Source organism: Dermacentor albipictus, chromosome 1 (genome assembly GCF_038994185.2).
Source record: "Dermacentor albipictus isolate Rhodes 1998 colony chromosome 1, USDA_Dalb.pri_finalv2, whole genome shotgun sequence".
In the NCBI taxonomy this organism is placed as follows: Eukaryota; Metazoa; Arthropoda; class Arachnida; order Ixodida; family Ixodidae; genus Dermacentor; species Dermacentor albipictus.
Genome location: NC_091821.1, coordinates 472252306 through 472273298, shown reverse-complemented (window position 1 = coordinate 472273298; position 20993 = coordinate 472252306). Strand labels below are relative to the sequence as shown.

The 20993-nt window shown below is 48.2% G+C and overlaps 1 protein-coding gene and 1 long non-coding RNA gene across 2 annotated transcripts in view; both read left to right on the top strand.

Annotated features, from left to right (window-relative positions):
* LOC135908869 (4'-phosphopantetheine phosphatase) overlaps nucleotides 1–20993 on the top strand; it is a 127703-nt gene that overhangs the window by 49888 nt on the left and 56822 nt on the right. The window contains exons 3-5 of the mRNA XM_065440704.2: nucleotides 10155–10423; nucleotides 12695–12878; nucleotides 18517–18609. Of these exons, the coding sequence (XP_065296776.1) occupies nucleotides 10155–10423; nucleotides 12695–12878; nucleotides 18517–18609 (546 nt within the window). The remainder of the gene's footprint in view (nucleotides 1–10154; nucleotides 10424–12694; nucleotides 12879–18516; nucleotides 18610–20993) is intronic.
* LOC135908870 (uncharacterized) lies at nucleotides 1794–4743 on the top strand. The gene is made up of 2 exons (XR_010566473.1): nucleotides 1794–1985; nucleotides 3911–4743. It is a non-coding gene; the product is annotated as an uncharacterized lncRNA (long non-coding RNA).

Genomic DNA, 20993 nt, shown 5'->3' with positions numbered 1-20993 from the left:
TGTCCAAATATTTAGATGTAGCGGCACGCGTATACTCCAAGATCTTGTAGGTTGCTTATTTTGCTGAAGTGACGTCATAGAATAAATTATTCTCGAACGCAGCATGTTTAGGTGTCCTAAGACGAACGTTTCGCGCAAATCACTCGACGGAGCTGACCATCAAAGAGCAATTAACAACCCCATGTATGTGTTGCAGAAAATTAAAAGTCGTAATGACGGAACACTACACGTGCTGTCCATTACCCTCACCGTGGATGAAATATTGTAGGACCGGATTTCTTTCGTGTGAAACTCTGCTGTGACCAATGAACTGAAAGTCGATAGTAGTTCGATAACAAATTATCAGCTCTCTTTCTAATAAAGAAACATTCCGCCATGCGAAGGTGGATGACCAGCGGAGCTGTAAACAATCGTGGTAAGAAATCATGTGGTAAAGATTTTAGTGCATCACTCATTGTCACTTAATATCGACGGTAACAATGGCTTTGTGGTCGCTATGATATACACTGATCGGCATACTCGCAACTGCAAACACATTCTTTAGTAATGACAAATCGATGCACGTACGCCGCTGGGTTGTCGGTTGGGCCTGAACGGTGCGGCATCTCAAGCGATATGTCTGCAACACGAAGTGCGTAAACCACTCCCTTTTTGGTCCCGACACATCCACGTTGAAATCGCCGACAACGACCGGAGGGCTAGTGTCATCGCAGCTAACCCACGCAAAGTGAGCGGCCATGAACCTTACGGGGATAGGAGCTATTGCATTTTGTTGCCTGCTTACGGGGGTGATGGCAGTTTTCGGCGTGCTTTTCTGTGTGTTGTGCGTGTGATTAGAAAGAATGTAAGCACTGTTCGCTTCACTTTGCTGAGTGCTCGTAGCTTGCTCTGCCTTGTGTAGCTATTAAGCGTTGTATTTTTTTTTTTGTTGCTTGCTTGCTTACGGGGGTATGAGTGCTTACAGGGGTGTGTGCAGACACTAAAATTCTATGGTACTCTAGCCATATACAGCTCCGCTGTAAAATCTATGCATTCGATAGCATGTCGGTTGATAGTTTCCGCTCGTTGTGTTGTTTTATTTACTACTTAGCACACTTCGATAACGTGAATGTGTTTTCCATACGCGCGTCTCTCTCCAAGAAAAGTGTTCGCCGCAGCTGGCTTCTCCGCAGTACGTAGTGTTGTAAGGTGAAGACCGCTTCAACGATTTAACGATTTTCGTTGCTTTGCAGGGATACTTCGTCTATGTTATTGTGTTCTATTTTTTTTTCTTTACCAGCTAATAGCTCACCACTCCACTTTCACATGATAGCGAGATTCGAGCACGAATGGAGAAGCGAAATAGCGACTAGGAAGCGCGGGTCCGATATTTGGGGCTGTCACGACCATTTGCGGCTGACATCGTAGTGCTCTATGTTACTCTTGCACTGACTCTGGGTGCCAACCTCTTGCCGTGAGTCAAGTTGATGACAACGCTTGGCGCCGGTCCATTTGGCGGTGCAGGCAGTGGCCTGGACAAGGGGGCTAGTTTCGGTATTGGCAATGAAACGTCGCCGAGACACCAGTGGCCGAAGGAGAATTCAATAACATTTTGCATATGTGCCTCTATCCTTTCAGACTACATAACAACAAAGTGGAGTGATGCACTTATGCGTCGAAATAAAATGTGCTTTTGGCTGTTTTCTTTTTTCGGCAACTTATATCTTTATTTGGTCGCTTCATTTGTGGCGCCAACGGGCGGCGCTTTCGCTCTGGTCGCTTCTGCTGCCATTCTGGTCGTCTGCTCCTGCCGCTTTGCGTGCACGTTCACGTTTTGTCGTATGCTGCGCAGTTTCAAACTTCCTTTCTGTTCCTGCGAACGTTCCGGCAATGTCGAAAAAAAAGAAACGAGGAAAGGATACAAGGCTTGCTGCGTGGCTGTGTGATGTGGCAACTCGGGGAGCAACGCAAAGAGCGAAATTTTTCCGCTTCCCAGCGGACGAGAGGTAAGCATTTTTTCTGCAGTCGTTATGAAGAAACAAGCGCTCTGCTTATCAAAGCAGCTATAGGACGAAACGAAAGATCTCCCGCGCTTGTTTTCAAGTGAATATCTATTTGGCCTGGCGCGGCGCATTTTCCTGCGGTGTTGTAGGAAACTGGAGCTGTTTGGCCGATTGATGCTAGCTGAAGCGCGGACGGAAATTTCGCTTCGGTAAATGTGAGCGGTCGCTCTTCATTTTTTCCACGAGTCGAAAACTTGCAATTTATATCTGCTGAAGGTATTTGAATGGTTGCTGCATGAACTGGTTAAGCTGCAGAGCATTCCGGTCGCTAGTTTATTGTTATTACATTACCGCCTTTGACTGGTCATGAATACGGCAGAAGTAATAAGAGAAAATCAGTTGCGTCGCAGTCACTGTTTGCGTTTTGAATTACAAGATGAAGATCGAGTTACCTATGTAACGGTATAGGTTCGCTTCACTTTTTGACCTGTGCCTAGCAGGGCAGAATTATTTAGTCGCTTATTCGTTCTCTCAACTTTGGTTTCGCTTTTAAGTGTTCTTCAATTATGACCACGCGGTATTTTGCCCGTTTTTCAGTTGTGACACATGGCGAAATGACGCTAAACGGGGAGGCCTGGCGGCGATGACATGGGGGCAAATGTATAACGGCTCAATCACACTACAGGCCGAGCCGACATAGCTCTTCGCCGACCGTCGGCAGATTGTCGGCGTCGGTAGAGTGTGAAAGAGGCTCCGACACGAATAAAAAAACGCTGTCGCCGACAGTCGGCAGACCTAAATCGGTGTCGGGTGAGCAGAGGCCGTAGCCTTAACGGCCTCTGCTCGGACCACTTGAGGGAAAGAGACCACGCTGTCGTGGTCGGTTGAAGAGCAGTCTCTGGTCGATGAAGGTCAGGAAAACAAGTTATTAGCGGTTGCCAATTTGTGCTTCTGCAGTACATTGTCTTCGTAGAAAAACCACTTGGCAGGGGACGGCGCAAGTGCCGCGAGCACGGCGAGCGCGGTCTTTTCCTCGTCGTTTGTTACGGTGACGGGTGCCCTGTGACGTCACGCAGCGAAATTTGCTCCGCGCGCGCCAAGAAACCGCGTGCTTGTCGGTTTCTCCTTATCGCTTGCTCGTCTGCGGTGCGCGATGTTCCCGATTGCAGGCTAAACGAAAAAGCCGAGCAGTTTTCGCCGACAATGAGCGAATTCACCTCCGTAAAATGTCGCGCCGCGCTTGGCTCTACAGCATGCGATACGGCGAAGCCAGTTCTTGCCGCGCGCTGCCGTCTTCTCCCTAAGCAGCCTGCTTTGACGATTTATAGCAAAAAGCCTTCCGGGAGCAAAAATTGCAATGCTATGTTGCCCAGCAGCTTTAAACTATTCCAACGCTAAATTGGCTAATCATTATCAAGATGAAAAAAAAACTTTCATCGATCAAGAAAACGTTCTAAAAACTGATGCCTATAGTATTCTCAGCCAGCTATTGAGAAACTAGCAATGCTTAACATGTTACTTGACTATATTGCAGCACTAAAGCTTCGAACTTTGCTTATTAAATTTTGGAGGCATTTTTGTACTTGAAATCCTGCAACCAACTTTGAGAACTAACCTGCATCGATTAAATGTAGTATTTTACGAAAACAGTTCCGTTTTTTTTTTTGTGTCACGTGCACCAGAAATTTGATAATGAACGGGCTTTTCATGTCCTGTTTCCATAAACGTGAAGTGATGTCATATATGGCACGCATGTGTTGCCGAGGGAATTCTCTTTACAGTGCAACGTGACACTCAAGCATAGACAGGGCGCTGCGCTTGTCCCGTGTGTGCGTGTGTGTAGGGTTCCTTGAAACAACGCGCAACTTTGGCGAAAATGTGCCAACTCAGCCTGTCAACATGTTCTGATGATGTATCTGTCTTTACAGGTTCTACACCGCCGCAGTGAGACCAAAAGCGGAAGATATACTCACCAGAGACCGCAGGCGTCATTAACCGACTGAGAGATGATGCACAAAGGTATCGCAAGTCGGCGAAGTTAAAGAGCTGCCGAAAGGTTACCACGAGGAAAGCACTAAAGAAGTTGATGCATCATGTGAGCCCGGAGTTCTACATTCTCTTGCAGTGTCAGGTGACGCTCCATTATCGCAGGAGGAAGGGAAGGACATGAGAAATGTTTTCCGGAGCCCGTTGGTGTGGTCGCGCAGTTGGGCGGTGTGTCGACTGTACTGAAAGATATGCTAGACATCAGTGTACTATAAGATTTTTTTTTTTTTGCTGTAGTAAGTGTCACATACACCTGCTGCAAAGGTTCTGCTATGCGTGGCTTATGCTGCACAGAAATTACATCAATATGGAACTAAAAAAAAAGACCATCTCGAGAGAAAACCCGCTGCAAAAGGAAAGCTCCAAACGCTTAAAAATTAAGAAAATATTTCTTGCTGATATTTTATTTTTTTTGTAGTGCCGATAGCTTTTAGCTGCCTCCTGATTAGCCTATATTTAGAAAATATTCCGGCATATTTCAATATTTGCGTGATCATCGTGCAACGTATTCTTTCTGCAAACAGTCATTGCTCCCACACTTGCACCCTCGTCTTCAAAGATTATTACATAGCTCTATACATGGATTTTCGGATGCTAGAATCTTCTTGAGCTTTCTTCAGTCAAGTTGTTCAAGTACTAATGTGCCTCAACACTCTTCAATGGTTTCATTAATATAGCAAGAGTACAGGAGGGGGTACGGCCTCCTTTCGGCAAAGTCACGAACAATCTTGATAATCAAAGAAAGCATGCTGTGCCAGAAACGAGTGTTCTAGAAAAGTTGAGATGCTTTCGCCTCCTTATTGTGTCGACACCGAAATTCTCATGACTGATGACCTCCAGCCAATGATGAAACTCGTAACATGGCTCTAGCACCTGTCCTATGCTTCAAACGAGTCGCGCGAAGCTGAGCCTGTAAGCACTGTTAAAGAAAGCGCGTAATGTACGTTCAGCATATTAGAGGAGGGTCTTGAAAACCTTTCAAAAGAGAATTGTTCTGAGCAGGTTGGCCCTGATACATTGAATGCAGCCAACTTGCGTTTCTTTTAGAAAATATTTCTCCATGCCCCGAAGCTACGCGTTCAATGATACCTTTGTGCATCACTCTGTCCTTACTCCACCTCTACTGACGATCAACCGGCGATTGACACATGCTTCTCCTGCATTTACTGTTTCTCCAAAAAAAGAAGCAGAAGCTTAGCGCTATTTGTTGTTATTGTCTTGTAACTGTGCCGTTTATGCCTAGATGACGATAGAACAAAGGAAGTGCATTACAAACTTTAAGAAAAATCTGCAGTGTGCTCGCGAGGAATTTCGTATTGATACCTTGTTCGCAGTGTTACAGATCTGAATGAAGCTCTAGTGGTCTTACGTGTTGTATTGCGAAACAAAACCAAATATGAAAAAAGCTATAGACATTTTCAATATAATTTGCTGGATGTTTATCGGCACACTAGCACAAGGAGAGCTTTGCAGAAAATTGACTATGTGTAGCATGTTGTTTGGACTATCAAATGTACCCGTTGCTTGAAATAAAAAGGAAGTTTTTGTTACTGGTACGCGAGAAATGTGGATCTGCTGCTCTTGATAATGTTTTTATTATTCACAAATAGCTGTTGTGAATAAATTGTTTTGCAAGAGTGGTGTTGTGCACAGCAAATAAACATGGCCTCTGTAGCACTTTTCTGTCTATGAGAAATTGTAGGAAGCTGTCTTACGTATGTATGATCGTAGTGCAGAATGCGCCCATTTGTACTGACTAATCGGATACTCAGCTCTACATTATTGTATTGTGTATTGAATGCCTTACTGTGCGATAGGTTGCTAATAAAAACAGTGAATAAATCACATTTTTCTGCCTCCTTATGTTTTGCCGAAACATGCCGCGTGGCATGGCATGCTGACTCGCGCGTCTTGGACAGAAAAAGCTAAGTTTTCACACAGTTGCGATGCATATACGTTATGAGTAAGAAAAAAATCGAAGCCTACGAGTTTTGAAAACAAAATCGGAAACAGGGAGACAGTTTGAAAAAAAATGTATGCAGGCGTTGTTGGTTTCCATTGGCGCCTGCAGAAAAAGTCGTCTGCTCGTCGAGCGCATAGCAGACGACAAGCGGCATGGCGGTTCCCTCTCGCGCATCAACAAAACCGTTGCCATGGAAGCAGGCTTCATTTTTTTTCTCTCGGAGTTTGTCTTACCAAGCACCAGGGGAAAAATTGGCGCTCGTGACGCAATTCCCGTTTACATTGGGGGGTATACCAGTTGACCTAGCCGTGATGCAGGTTTGCACTGACACGACATTGTGCGCAGTCCAGTCGTGCCAGGCGTTGTAAATGTGATCAATTTCGTATCTGCCTGCGCATTGGATGCCAGGAAGCAGCGAGCGACTGATAAAATTCCGTGCCTGCGATTGCGAGAAGCCAATGTGTTGTATTCTTGTCCTTTCGGAAGGAAGCTTCTCGCCGGGCCCAAGACTTAAGTTCGCCATTCAAACACATATGTGCAGAATGCAGGGATAGTCTCATTGAAACCATCTAAACGAAATTCCTTGCACCTAAATGTGATAGTTAGACACTGTAGTGACATGAAATAATCAACATCTTGAGTTAGAAAGCAAGGATGGTTGAAATTACTCATGGCCCTCCGCTTTCCACCTGCCGTCTCGCTGCATTGTTATCACCGCGCGCGACACAAACATCGTACCAGCGGTTTTTTTACGTCCCGTCCAAAGATATCGGGCATGCAGTTGACTACCGCGTATCGCAAGTACGCCTGAACACGCCGAAAAGTCGGCAGTCGCCTGAAATGCATGCAAAACGCCGACGCGCGTATAGGCACAGCATCGTATCTCTTCCGTTACAACAAATTATGCAGAACAGCCATGTATACAGCGGCCATTGGGGGTTGTTCCAGAAGATATGTTTGGATTAAGTTAGGATGGCTTTCTAAGATATGTCGCAGGGCCAAGTAGCAAAGGACGACAGTACAGCATACAGTTGTTATATGGAATAGGGTGGGGACACTTGTGCTCAAAACGTTTGAGAACATTTACGATGCCTTGCAGTTTGAAACGTTCTTGACGAATTCCCGTCTGCCTGTACAGCCGTTCCTCTGGCTGCTGTTGAAACTGTTTCGTCGTGGCCGCTGTTAGCGCGCCCCTCGGCTCGCTTCTGTTGCCGTGCAGCCTGCTCGCCCTCTTCATTCCGCTAACGTCGTCTTTTTGAAGATAAGCGTTGTAAAAAAAAAAAAGAAAAAGAACGTGAGCACGTCCTTCTTCCGCGATGATGCGCGCGCGCTTGTTTGGCACGGCGAGCTGCATTCACTTTTGTCGGCGCAGCAGCTCTGACGTCATCTGCAGTTGCCATGCGGCTTGTCACCGGTCTAAACGTTCCGTAAGCTTGTACAGTCGCTCAAATCTTTAACTGGTGTGTGGGAGCGGCGACTTTTCCGGGCGTCAGCGCCGTATGACGCGGCGAGGCTGGAAACAGCCTAGTAGACGATGGGCCCAGCTGAGCGCGCTTTGTCCGCATGCGCTTAGCCTCAGACTGTTTCCAGCCTCGCCCCGTCAAACGGCGCTGACGCACGGAAAAGTCGCCGCTCCCGCACACCAGTTAAAGATTTGGGCGACTGTACGTTAGGAAAAGTTAGGAAAAGTTCGTCTACTGCTGCTGCCTTTTTGTCGACGTCTTTAAAAATTTGCCGCATTTTGCGTTGGAATTTGCATGCACACGAACCGTCAATGACACAAGTAAACGTGGAAGGAGGAGTTCTCTGTTCTACCAGAATTCGAATGCAAGATTGTGTTTACCGAACACGATCCGTGCTTGCACGGTCTGTTGCGCAATTCTGGCTTCGCTGCTTTAAGGATTCCGTATACATTCGCAGTAATATGGTAGCCGTAATAATTGACTTATTTAGGGAAAGAATTGTACTTTATACCTTGTTCGAAACGAGTTCGCGTCGTTTATGTCTCGAATTGGTTCGCACCAGTCCGCGCAGAATTTGCAGTGAAACTGCCAAACAAAATAGAGAGCGCCTCTCAAGCTCTATTGCTCCTATAGTGGGGTTGACTGACAAGAACCGTGCAGAGTGACTGATTAAAACAAGTGCGTGCCAGGCAGGACGAACTTGTGCTGTGGAATTCGGAGGCAGTGCAGCATCTCGGAAGGATTTAAGCGGCGTAACGCACAGCGCACTCGTCCTCGTGCGCACCAATCGAATATTGGTGCGTTCCAATCTTCGATAATGCGTCAACTGGGCCCAGATGTGTCACCATATTTTTTTTAAAGTTCAGACAGAGGTAGAGATGGAATTATTTACGGTTATTAAAATGCAAGCAATATTGTCACTTTGTCAAAAAAACTCGGAAACCTACAGCTCTGGTCGATAGGAACAGCAACCAGGACGGTTTTTGACGCCGCGCAGCAAGTACTTTTTCTTTGCGTATTCTGGGAATTCCGGTACGCGTCGTTGTCGTTAGGCATACTAGAGGCACGTCAGTACGCAGGCTGTAAGGATGCGGCAGGAGCTATAGCTCGCACATCGGCTATAGCTCGCACATCGATGCAGTAAAGCTGTAATGCGTACAGCAAAACACCAGTACGCGAAGGTTGTTTTTTTTTTATATACATACGGTTCTGCAGCTGTCAACTGCCACCGAGTTCCCTTTCTAGAACGCATTTAGATATATTAACGCGGGCGTCCAAACTCAAGATGAGCTCAGCGCGCGGAAGGCGAGGACGCGAGACAGACGCACAGGACCCGGCATTTCGATCGCCCGAGCTTCCACCCTTGCTATCGAGGCGCGTCGTACAAGCCAAGCATACTAAGTGAGCTGGGCCGTATGGCACGAGTTTGCCAAGAATCACTGATACACACAAGCCGAATGCGTCGGACGCGCGACAACGCGTCGGCGGTTGCGAAGCGTGCGCCGTCGAGTTCCTTCGTGCCGGTCGCCGCCGCGTACATACTTATGCCGGCGCTGCCACCTGTCAAAGTGAGCGCTCTCACATTCCCATTGAACGCTGTTATGATTGGGGGTTCAATCCCATCGCTCGTAATCCGCTGTCAAGATTGGAGTCGGGCATGAATTAGAAGGTAGCTGGCCCGTGCCGTCGTCCAACTTATCCACGCTGAGGACGTTGGTGAAGGGAAGGACTGCTTCGCATCTAGAACGAGGAATATGGGTTTATTTACAGTATTTATATCAGTCTATACATGACTGTTTGAGAAAGTACATCAGTTTAACATTACCGCTTGAGAGAGAGTACATCAGTCCAACATGACTGCTTGAGAGAGAGTGTCCTGAGCAGCCGCACAACAGCGGTTTTTAAACACTCGGTCCTCTCCCGATACAAGGTGACGCGAACGTTCGTTCAGTCATGTTAAATAGGCCGCCTCTCTCCGGGACGGGTTACACACACGCACACACACGCATACACACAGGTGCGATGGTCCGGAGCCGACGTCAGAGGCGCTTCGTAGAACTCGGAGCCGTTCCGGGTAGCGCGTTGTCTTGCGTCTTGGTCGGTGCGTGGGAAGAAGCCTTCGTCGGCGTTCCCGCGTCAACTCCCCCACCCGTAGCAGATCAGGTCGGCGTTTGTCGTGTTGCGCACAAAGCCTGCTTCGTCGAACTCCTTCAGTCACACCGGCGACGAGGCTAGAGCGTAACGGTGACGGTTTCAGCACAAAGGCTGCTTCGTCGAACGCATCCTAGCTGAAGCGACGGAGAGTGGAGGATGCGCGTATTGTTCATGACACAAAGTCGACTTAGTCACGCCGTGGCTAGAGGTTGGCGGCGGAATTCCAAGATGAGGTTCCCACCACTGGCATAAATGGCTGGCAAACTTGCACTGCAGCTGGCCGTTCTTAACAACGTGTCGCACCGTGCGCCGTGCTTATGCGCAAAGAAGTCGTATAGTCTGCACGAAACGAACGGCGTAGAGTGAGGGAGCGAACAGCAAACACGTCTCAGTGAAGCGGTGCAATATCGATCACGCTTTATAGAGCATTAGCGGGCCCTGACAGAGTGCGCGGGAGGGCCCGCTTTTCCTCCCTCCGTGGCACGCCGAACACCATTCTGCATCGCAGTGCCTCTCTTTACTCAAAAGCTCGTCGGTTTCGTGCAGAACGGCAGCTCCGGCGGCGCCGAGCACGAGGCGGGTGTCCCCGGCGGGGACTCCCGCTCGGAGGACGGCGTGCCCTGGGAGCGCGAGGTGGAGACCGGCCGGCTGCACTTCGTCAAGTTCGAGACGCGCCACATCGAGGCGTGGCTGCGCTTCGTCCAGGAGGAGCTGCTGCGCGACGGCAGTCCTCCGCGGCTCGGCGGGAGCGTCAAGCTCACCGGCGGAGGTGCCTTTCGACACCGGCAGCTCATCGCCACCACGCTCGGGCTCAGGCAGGTGGTCCCCCCCTCCCCACTTCGCGCGCTCTACTTCCTGGCTCGACAGACGGCGCCACAGATGGCAAGTCCGTGCGCGGCTCCGCTTGCGCGAACTCGACGCGAGCGGGTCGAGTCGGGAATCGATCCGATTCATTCCGACCCGACCGCGGTGACGTGCGTCTCGGAGAAGAGCGGGTCGGGCAAGTCGGTTTGCCCCTCGCTGGCTGCCGATTGACCGTACTCGCCGCGACCTTAGCCGTTCGTCTAACCTTAGCTAGGGATGGGCCCCACGGGAACTAGGGTCCGGGATACCGCGTTGGCGCTAAATTTGTGAGGTACACCGAACTGCTTCAGCTGGTGCGGCGCTTCGCTGCCTGTTTCACCAGAACCACGTCTGCCCGGCGCCATTTATTTCGCACTAAACTACATGGTTCGTACTGAACGAGTTGACGTCCACTTGCGCAGGATATACAGGGTGTCCCACCTCTTCATTCCAAGAGGCGGACGTGCAGGAGAAATCGAAATGCGCAGTTGACTAAAAGTCCCAAGCTATGTAGCCAGTGAATTCGCAAGGCGTGACTATCTGGGACAAATTCTGAGCATGGCACTATTTTGAAATATTCATACCCAATACGTGCGACGAAATTCATTGATGCTTCACGCGTTTTTTGCCGTGCAGTGCATAAAAATATTTTTTTTTCTGCAACAGTGCATTATACCGCAAGCTTGTCACAGCGCACATACCTTGAAACTGATGTCATCCTCAAAATTCATTCCAAATGGGTACGCCTTGCAAACTCAACGGCTACGTACAATCCCTAGATTTCAATGTGCGCCACACAGTTGAAAAACATAATTTGCGAAACTGTGTTTGTTAGTTGGTTACGCATTTTGATTTACTGTGCAAGTAATGTCCGCCAAACCGTATACGACCGAAGTAAGATTATCGGAAAAAAAGCAGAAATTCCCTTTGTACAAAGATTCGAATATTCGAATCGGCACGCACGGCGAAATTTAGTGGAGAAAGTGACAGTCGCGACAGGAAGCTCGCCTTCCTTCCTGCAGAGTGAGAAAGTACCTGCAGGCTCGTGACTCGCGAGCTTGCTAACGAACATAATCTGAGGGTGGGGTACACGGCGAACGGTCGTGTTTCTTTGTGTAGTCGGTGTACGTTTGCCACTGTCGTGGCTGAGTTGTACTTACGTTACTGAAACAGAGCGGCGTTTTCGGAGCCACACGGCGCGCTATGGCCTCCAAGGCTCGGCGAGCTCCGCCACTAGGCGTGCGCGCCGTGCGGAAAAGCCAGCCTCTCGCGTTGGTGCCCTGGGGAGAACACCGGCGCGCAGGAGAGGGTGTTTGTTTGCGAGAGCGCGACGAACGGGAAAGGGAGGGAGGGAGGGCGACTTTCGCCCGATCACTTCAGTCGCGGAGGCCTTTTAGCCAGATGGACTGCGCACCGGTGCCCCGCCGACTCGCAGCGGGATTCGCGCCATTGCTCCGGCTACGTCACGCTCGGCCTCTCCAGCACTGGCCAAGGCTTCCACGGCTGTCAGGCATTGAAGCAGCGTCCTGGCCATACCTTAGCACTCTGGGCGTTGTCAGATTCCGCCGTCTTGTCAGCTCTGATTGGCCCAAAGGGCCTTCCATCTACGGACTCTCTGATTGGCACAAAATGTTGCCAATGCAGAAATAGACAACACGGCGGAATTTGACAGGTTCCAGAATAGCAACCTGGCACGTCAAGTCGAAAAAAAAAAACTGCTTTAGCGCCAACGAGCATCTGTGTTAGCGAAACACGCTTCTCACTGTGCTGAAACGCTGTTAATTTTAAGCCCACTACTATGGTTGCGTTTACTCGGATAGGGTTTTATAATTGCAGTATTTTGGTTTTCTCCCCATTTATCTGTTCCCTCTATGAGGCGTCACAATATTTCAAATGTAGTGGGGTTGTGTTTCTTTCACGCACATGAGAAGTGAACATGTAATGGGTAAATATATCCTTTATTTAAGGGCGTTTAATTATGTTACCCAGTTTTACTTCTTGCTCCGTTGCAGCAACATTCTTGCGGGTTGAGTTTTATGCCACGAAGACGAAGAAAAACAACTCTTGTTATGAATGTAGCGGAGTTCGAAATTCATTCTTTTATGAGATTGTTTGTCTCTGCTCGCATGCTCATGGGCATGTCACTCATCAGGTTCATGTGCAGACCTGAATATACCTAATTTTATTATTAACATATTGCGTATTCATTGAGAGCTTTCGTTTCTTTCTACCACGCACTGCAGCGTGGACATGGAGGACGAGCTCGAGTGTCTGATAAGCGGCTGCAACTTTCTGCTCAAGAACATCACCGACGAGGTGTTCGAGTACCAGCGGCACGGAAACCCGGAGTACAAGTTCAACAACACCGACCCCAACGTCTTCCCTTACCTGCTCGTCAACATTGGGTCCGGTGTCAGCATCATGAAGGTGCGTGTATCGCATAGTTCGGGCAGAGAAGCTTCTGCCGAAAGGGACCGCCTATACGGCTCGGAACATCTCTTTAGATTGCGAGGGGAATGAGAAGATTGCGTGTCATATTGATGTGTCATATTGCATACTATAAGCAAGGATATGTATGTATATTTTTAACGTGGCCCTGAAAGGTGGTGAGGGAATGACATGTGGCGCCACCCGGCAGCGAAACAGTGCAATCGATCCGTGCACCCTCAAGTAATCAAACAGCCGCGCAGGGAGTGTTATCTTGCGTTTATACAATATTGCATTGCCTGTGATTGTATTCTGCGCTCTTCTGATAATTTTGTTTTCTTTGAGTGAGAGAGTAATGGCTTTTGTTTCCAGCTAGCACGTGTTGAAAGGCGGGGCCGCGGCCTTCTGCAAACGAACAGAGTGTCAGTGAATGAAGGGGTGCATTGATGCATGGCCTCTTAGCTTGACGTCAATGTTGTCGGCGTCCGTACGCAGCCTTAAGAGGCTACGCACACACAAAAAGAAGTTCAGTTTTAAAAGATTCTACTCGTTTTCCAGGGAAAACCAGTGTACGTTTAGACACTTAGAATGGTAGGCTTCCTATTGAGACGCAAAATAGAAGGTCCTTAAAAAACGGCAGACATTAGTCCCTTGAAACCTGCTAGCAGTATTGTGCCTTTATTCCATCTCGCCGAATTCGTGCGGTACAGTTGGGGTGACGAACTACAGTATACTTGCCTGCTGCCGTAAGGTGTCGGAAATAACATGGTCTTTAACAAGCGGTCACAATTAGGACTTCTTTTTTTATTTCGCCCCTCTTTGGTGGTCAGCGGTTGGAATTCCACCGCCGATATGTAAAGGCGTCGATGCTAGCGGCTCGTGTGCGCGTATGACAACGAATACAAGCTCAGACCACTTATAACGTAACCGCTGATAGTGCAGGACCGGACATAAGGCGGTCTTTTTATGACTGCCATTTATTTTCCCATAGAACACAACGCATACGCATACCGCTTACAGTAGAGCCGCGCGAGATAAAATACTGGTTATAGTGCGGTTGCTGGGAAATATCGCAGACAAGCAGCGAGCGCGCTTCTCAACGAGGTGCGCCGGGGAGAGGGAGAGGGACGGGGGCGATGTGAACGAGGAGACGCGGAACTAGCGAAAGAACAAGGAACGGAAATAAAAAAAAAAGATGTGGTTGCAGTTTGCTGGCCTAGGAGGTTCAGAAAGAGAGAGAGAGAGAAGGGAAGAAGGAAAGGCAGGGAGGTTAACCAGACTGAGTCCAGTTTTCTACCCTACACGTGGGGAGGGGAATGGAGAGAGAGAGAGAACTTGGGTGTAGGATGTCTATAGTCGGGCACTCAAGTCTGTGGCCTTCAGGTAGTGAAAAAGCGCTTGAACTGCTTTCTGCGCTAATGAACTGTGAGGCCAGGCTCCCAAGATCTTCGCTTCCGTAATTGGCCATCAGTCACCTTCTGTACCACTGTTCTCGCTTCGATAATCAACCTGAGACTCTCCAGTGTGCCTTGAATAGACTGGAGGAGGTTCAGAAAAATTGCTGTAATGGAGATGACGTCTCAAAAGTGAAGTCGAACCGCTGCCAACTTTCCATAGGCAAAAAAAAAAAAGAACGTTAGCGAATAGCGGGGAATATGCGAAGTGTTTTCTTCCCGCTCCGTGATATTTTAGGATGATTACTTTTTGCCGTACAGATATTGTTCGACGTATTGATTTCTGTCCCGCTTAGAGGAGGAAGCCTAAACGTCTGGTCAAATTCTTTGGTTCATGATGATAGGAATACGCAGCCAACGGTAACTTTCTAGCCAGAAATCACGAGCTTTTATTTTTCACTTACCCTATATATACCATTTACAAGAGCTGTCCAAAAAGGAAGTGAGCTGTGAGCAGATTTCAGCTGTCACGGCCCTCTTTAAGGGTAGAAGTATAGGCGAACTCTGGCTTTATGTGTGCTCATAAGAAACGATGGGGCTGCCACTCTAGCAAATTATATATATATATATATAGCGTGCTCGTGTGTCACGAGCACGCTAAGGAAAAGTTGCAACAGAGGTGAGAATTCATTCGTTATATCCGATATTCGCTGTAAAAGGCATCTGCACTACCACCTTCTGGCAGTTGTTTTCATCCCCACTGTAGTATACGTAGCCGTGTCCGTTATTAGGTTGTAACTTTGTTGCTTTTAGTGCGTGGCGTGAAAGCAAGTGACACACTTTTCGCACGAGGTGACCTAAATATGTGAATTACTGGATGTACGAGTTACGTTTACTAATATCTCGACGTATTGCCCCTGGCTTATTTAATTTGAGCAGAGTAAAAACAAAACTTCGCTTTGGCGTAACCGATACCACGTCACGCCCTGCCCTTTTGATTTTGTCATAGCAGTGCAACGCTTGCTCAAATAAAGAATGTTCAAGTATATTTTATACTTCGGTTTATCCGATGATTTGTTGTACATGGTGCTTCAGCTGAATTTAGCCATTGTTTAAGGATATTCAAGTTAACTCTAGAAGTATAGAAATAAAGGATGTTGTCGGCCACTCCACTGAGCAGCTCACACAACTTTCTGCATTCTTTCTGTTGCCATAATCAATCCAGTATAATTAATCAACTCTGCAAGTCTTAAACCTGGAGAAAAAAACTTCCAACATACACATTGTAAAGCGATCTAGGAAATGTCCGATGCAGCATTCAGGCTGTTGTCTATTATGCAGTCATTCATTTCGCATCCCGAATAAAGCCTTCGAAGTATGAAAACACGTGACTACGGGTTTGCACTCCGCTATCTCAGTGCTCTCAAATGTGCCACAAATAGACGAATGGCACACTTAAACTAGCACTCAGCCGCTGAAGAAAGGGACAGGGTGGTGACGCAGGTTCTGGCATCATACGCGTAAATTCGTGCCAGCGATTGGTCTCGGCTATACTGCGCAATTGATGTCGCAAGAAAATGAATGAACGCTAACCTATAGAGGCAACCAATGCAGCTGACCATAAGGTATAACCAATACCGACCGTACGGTCGGCGTCTTTTTTTTTCTTCTCCCTTTTTATGCAAATAACTTTCTTTACCTCTTTCGCCCGTTTTCATGGTTGGTCGGTGATCGATAAGCGGTGGTCGGACTCGACAAAGAAAATGTTGCTCGCTCGCTAGCTCGTTCGTTCAGCCTACTCGCTTACGATGACGATCATCCGCGATGGTTTCCACGCAACTTTTTCCTTCTTAAGCATTTTTATGATGTAGGAAAGAAATGTCTTCTTATTAGGTGGTAATGCAAATACGGCTCATTAGTAAGTCTTCTGGAACACTGTACCGTCTCCTCATAAGAAGCTAAGTTTTGTTACTTGCGGAGTTAATTAATTACAATTGCCTAATCATGCAAATAGAAATAGAGCTGAAAAATTTGGTGATTTGCCCCTTCGATGTGGCCGACAACATGCCTTTCGTACCGCCTCCTATGGCCCACCCGAATATTTCTAAACCTTGGCTAGGTTAGCTGGCACACCATGTATAAGTGCTCAGTATATCGAGGTATTCTTATATTTTCATTCATTCATTCATTCATTCATTCCTGAATATTCACTTTTGTTACTGCAGCGGGCCTATAACGGCCAATCGAATGTTAGAGCTTCTCTCTCCCTTTAACTCAGACGCGATGGTGTAACAGTTCACAGAAGTTTCCAAACACAGAGGAGAGAGAGAGAGAGACAGTGTGTGTGTGTGTGTGTGTGTGTGTGTGTGTGTGTGTGCGTGTGTGTGTGTGTGTGTGTGTGTGCGTGCGTGTGTGTGTGTGCGTGCGTGTGTGTGTGTGTGTGTGTGTGTGTGTGTGTGTGTGTGTGTGTGTGTGTCTGTGTGTGTGTGTGTCAGTCTAAGCTTGCAGTGACCAGTTGAGCGATGTGTGCTGCTTTCTTTTAACTTGAGGTTAATGCAAGAGGGCACATAGGACAACACAAGGGGACGAAGATATAGCGCTACTAACTATTCATTTTTTTTATTGCACGTGGTTAACACATGTATGCCATGGTACGGCAGGAAGGAAAAGCCACTGTCGCAGCATAGATTACGTTTCAGCATAACCAACCACCAAAGGCCGCTGCCGCTATAGGAAAAAGATTTCTTTCTTTTCTTTTTTCTTTTTGGCGACGAAACAGATCGGCTACTTAGAGAGTTATTGCTTCTAATCATTTCGAACGCCTGAAGAATCTTCATACTCACTTGATCCTGGTCTCTGGATGACACTTGTGTTTTGTCGAACAAGAGTTTACAGCCAAAACCCAAGTAGTGTGTGGCTATAGATGGCCATGCAGTCTTTACCAGATTGCTAACATTGTTTGAATGTTCCCGTAAGCAATCGTTAAGGCATCTTCCCGTCTGTCCAATATATTTCTTTCCGCAGTCTAAAGGAATACGGTGAGCCACTCTGTCCATGCACGAAACCAACTGTTCTCGGTGTTTTTTATTGCAATCAACCTTTGCTCTAAATACGCTCTTCTAAAATCCTGCCATCACCTGATAAACCAAGTTTCGTGCCTCAGCGCAGCTGGCTACCCCTTGCAGCTACCGACAACAGTGGCTGGTAGCACGTTAAAGAGACGCGATGAGTGTCCGGGTTCCGCTGCCCAACCGAGCAGAGGCATAAAAGTGGTTGTCAACGATGCCGTATTTGCGCCAAGCTAGCCATAACCGGAAGAAAATTGGGAATCGCGTTGTCGTTGACGGCGTTTTTTAAGCTTATTTGAAGTCGCAAGGTTTGTGTGCGAAAGTAAACAGTACTACAAGGAAGCGTGATTAATCTTTCGCAGCTCTCTGTCTTGTTTAAGCGACACACAACATGCATTCCGCGTTAAGGCCCACGAGAAGCACGCGTTATAGACACGAATAATCGAAGCAGCGTGGCCGTGGGGCTTGAGCTTGAGGCTGCCACTGTTTGTGGGTGCGCAGTGATATTTTTAGTTCCAGAGGCCATCCTCTCAGTTCGAGAAAGTCGTAGGATCTTTTGCACCCGCCCCCTTCCCCGACCTTCTCTCTCTCTTTTCTATTTGGATGCATGTGAAAGCACCCCTATGATTAGCAGGGGCGGCGGCAGGATTTTTCTCTCAGGGCCACATTATGATCCTCCATTTTCGAAGGGGGTGCAAAACAGCACTTCATCACTTAATTGGCACTCCACGGTGCTAGAAGAGGGCTATAGGGGGGAGGGGGGTGCGTGTAGGCTGCGCCTTTCACCTATTCTCTGTTAGAGTTGACCTTACTGTAGCCTAAATTAATCCTGATCCTCGCTCGCTGTTGCATTCGGGCGTTAATTAAACAGCATAAATCAAACAGAGCAAAGTCTTATATTTGTGGTAAGTTTAGCATTAAGAAGCCTTGTTTTTACACATCTGTTCATTTTTCGATATTTGCACTCGCCTACACGTATGAATTTACGTTGATTAGCAGCGTATACACCTCACTGCAGCGCGTGTGCTCTCGGGGACTGGGCACCCATCTTGCTGAATGCGCCCTGTGGCTGTACGCTGCCGGCCGGTCGCATTGTTCCTCTCTTGTGTGCATGTGCGCGCGCCTAAAAGAAGCTCGTCTGAGGCTGCACGGCGGCGTCCCGTTCCCCCTGCTCAGGTCGAGTCCGACGACAAGTACGAGCGCATTGGCGGGTCGGCGACCGGCGGTGGCACCTTCTGGGGTCTCGGATCGCTCATGACCAAAGCCAAGGTGAGCAGGACCGACCCCTCCCTGCTATCGGCAGAGGGGGGCGAAGCGTAAATGGTGACGATATAGCAGCGAGGTGTCGGGATATTACGCGAGTTTGTCGTCTTGTGAGCAGTGTAAATCGCAGTAAGTTGACACTCGCCTACTAATTTAACGCGCGTCGTGTCACGCTGCGCGAGGACACGCGCCCGATTTGCTCGATAACCGCGAGCACTCGCATTCGCAACGCTGGCGTGATGCAGAGCGACGGCAGAGGGAAGCGCGCGTGCTTATCCCAGAGCGAACGTTTCGTGTTGCCGCTCCCTCTGCCGTGTCACTGTGCCGCGCCGCCGAAACTCAGCAGATCGCGGCGGCACGCGCTGTCGCACGTGGTGTAGCACGTCTTCTAGCTAGCGCCTGCCGTCTCACAGCTTATTTCTCGTGCATGAGGCGTCGTCCGACGGTTACGTGAAGTGCGTTGCATCGTAGTCGTCGTCAGCAACCATGGGCGCCGGCGATGGCGGACCCCCGACAACGCGAAAGGCAGAGCGAGCGGCTGCAGCCCGCCGTGCTCGGTCCATAGTAGAGTCACTGGAACTCTAGTCTGTAGCCGTTCGCTCTGCCATCTAGTGAATCACCCGCCAGGCAGAGCCAAACCACGTGCACAGGCTCGAACATATTCATGACGATCGCCTGTTGCATGGGTGACGCAGTGGTTAGCGCACTCAGCTACTTAGCAGTAGCAGTAGCTTTGGGGCAGAGGGTGCAATCCTCACAATGGCCATTTTTTCTAGTAGGCGAAGTTGAGATATTTTGTGAGCCGTTTTTTTTTTTCGCCATAACTTTCTGATGACGGCGGGGTCGCACAGTGAGCCAAGTAATGCTCTCGCATGAAAAAAGTTGCAGTTTCACCCTAAAGGCGAAGTACCAATTGCGATAGCAAATTAGTAGATAGCTACACGAAGTAAGAATAGTAGCTTTATCAGCCGTAAAAACTTGAAAACATTCGCTAACTAAACTAACAAGCATTGTGTCACGTGCACGTAGGTAAACATGAACACATCTTGCTCGATCGCCACGAAAACTCGCTGATAAAACGCTAGAGTGAGGAATGGCGGCAGCCGCAGCGAGCGAATTGGCCTTCGTGCATCTCTTGCTTCAACGTGAACGAAACGTCTAAAGCACAGCGCATACGAATCTACCGGCACTACACGCACTCTGCAAACATCGCAAGGCGCTTTGAACGTGAGGCCCGCACGGGCGCCCACTTTAGCCACGTCGCAGGTCGCTTTCGGGATAGCACGGCCGCACCATAACCCAGGTAGCACAAAAGAGATACGTAATGTTTTCGTAGCGTTTAGCCAAGACGATAAAAACGGGTTAAAGAAGACACGAATGAGAGAACTTCGGCGGGAAAACGTCGTATATCTCTGCTAATATGTCCGGCTTAATTACTTTCTTGAGACGATCTAGAACAGGTCTGCAAGACGTATTCGAAAAGCTGGTCTAGAAATAGGATTGGGAAAGACACAAGTAATCCCTTTGCCAAAACTATTCGTAACTCTAAACGTTTTTAGGACGTTATCAAAAAGCAAAAAAGGTTTACGATCATCTGAAGCTAATTTTTGCGGGTGATGGGCGCGATCAGACATCGTTGTTCAAAACACGCGTTTAGTTTCGCCTCACGCGACTGGCCTATGCCGCGCAGACGTCGTCAGCTGCTCCCGTTGGCACGGCTTAGGCCAATCGCGTGAGGTGAAACTGATCGGGCGTTTCGAACAACGATCTCGAATCGCGCCCCAGATGAGTAGAAGCGTCGGTGTTGACTGTAAGAGCCATCGCGCAGTGCCAAGCACTGTTCCCCGCATGGCCGGCGCATCCTCTACCAAGTCGCACGAAAATGAGCCTGTTAGGAATAATAAATCCTTAATACCACCTTTAGTAAGCTACGATGCTTACAACCACAATGGGAATGACATCCTGCAAAGAACAAATGGCCACGTCTTGGCAGGTGGCCTGACCAATCCCTTCATGCCAAGAGTGCATGAAATGAGAACATTGTGACAAAGCAAAAACACTTTATTAAAGTCTAATGCTTATGCAAGGTTCGAACAAACTGTATGAGAAATGCAAATAGAAGTAAAAGTACATCAACAATGACAAAAGTCGCAGAAAGGATTCGTAATGAACTCGAAAGTGAACATTCACTAGCACATAAACAAAATTCCAAGTACACATACAAAAATGAACAGAAAAACCTGGAGTGTACTAAAGTGCCTAATTTATCATAGTAAAGTGCACGTGCTATAGATGGACTAGAGTTATGCAGAAGTGACATCGGAGCGAATGGAAGAAGTAGACTGAAAAATGCAAGAGTATGAATCAGATGGTAACTGCCTCCAAGCAAT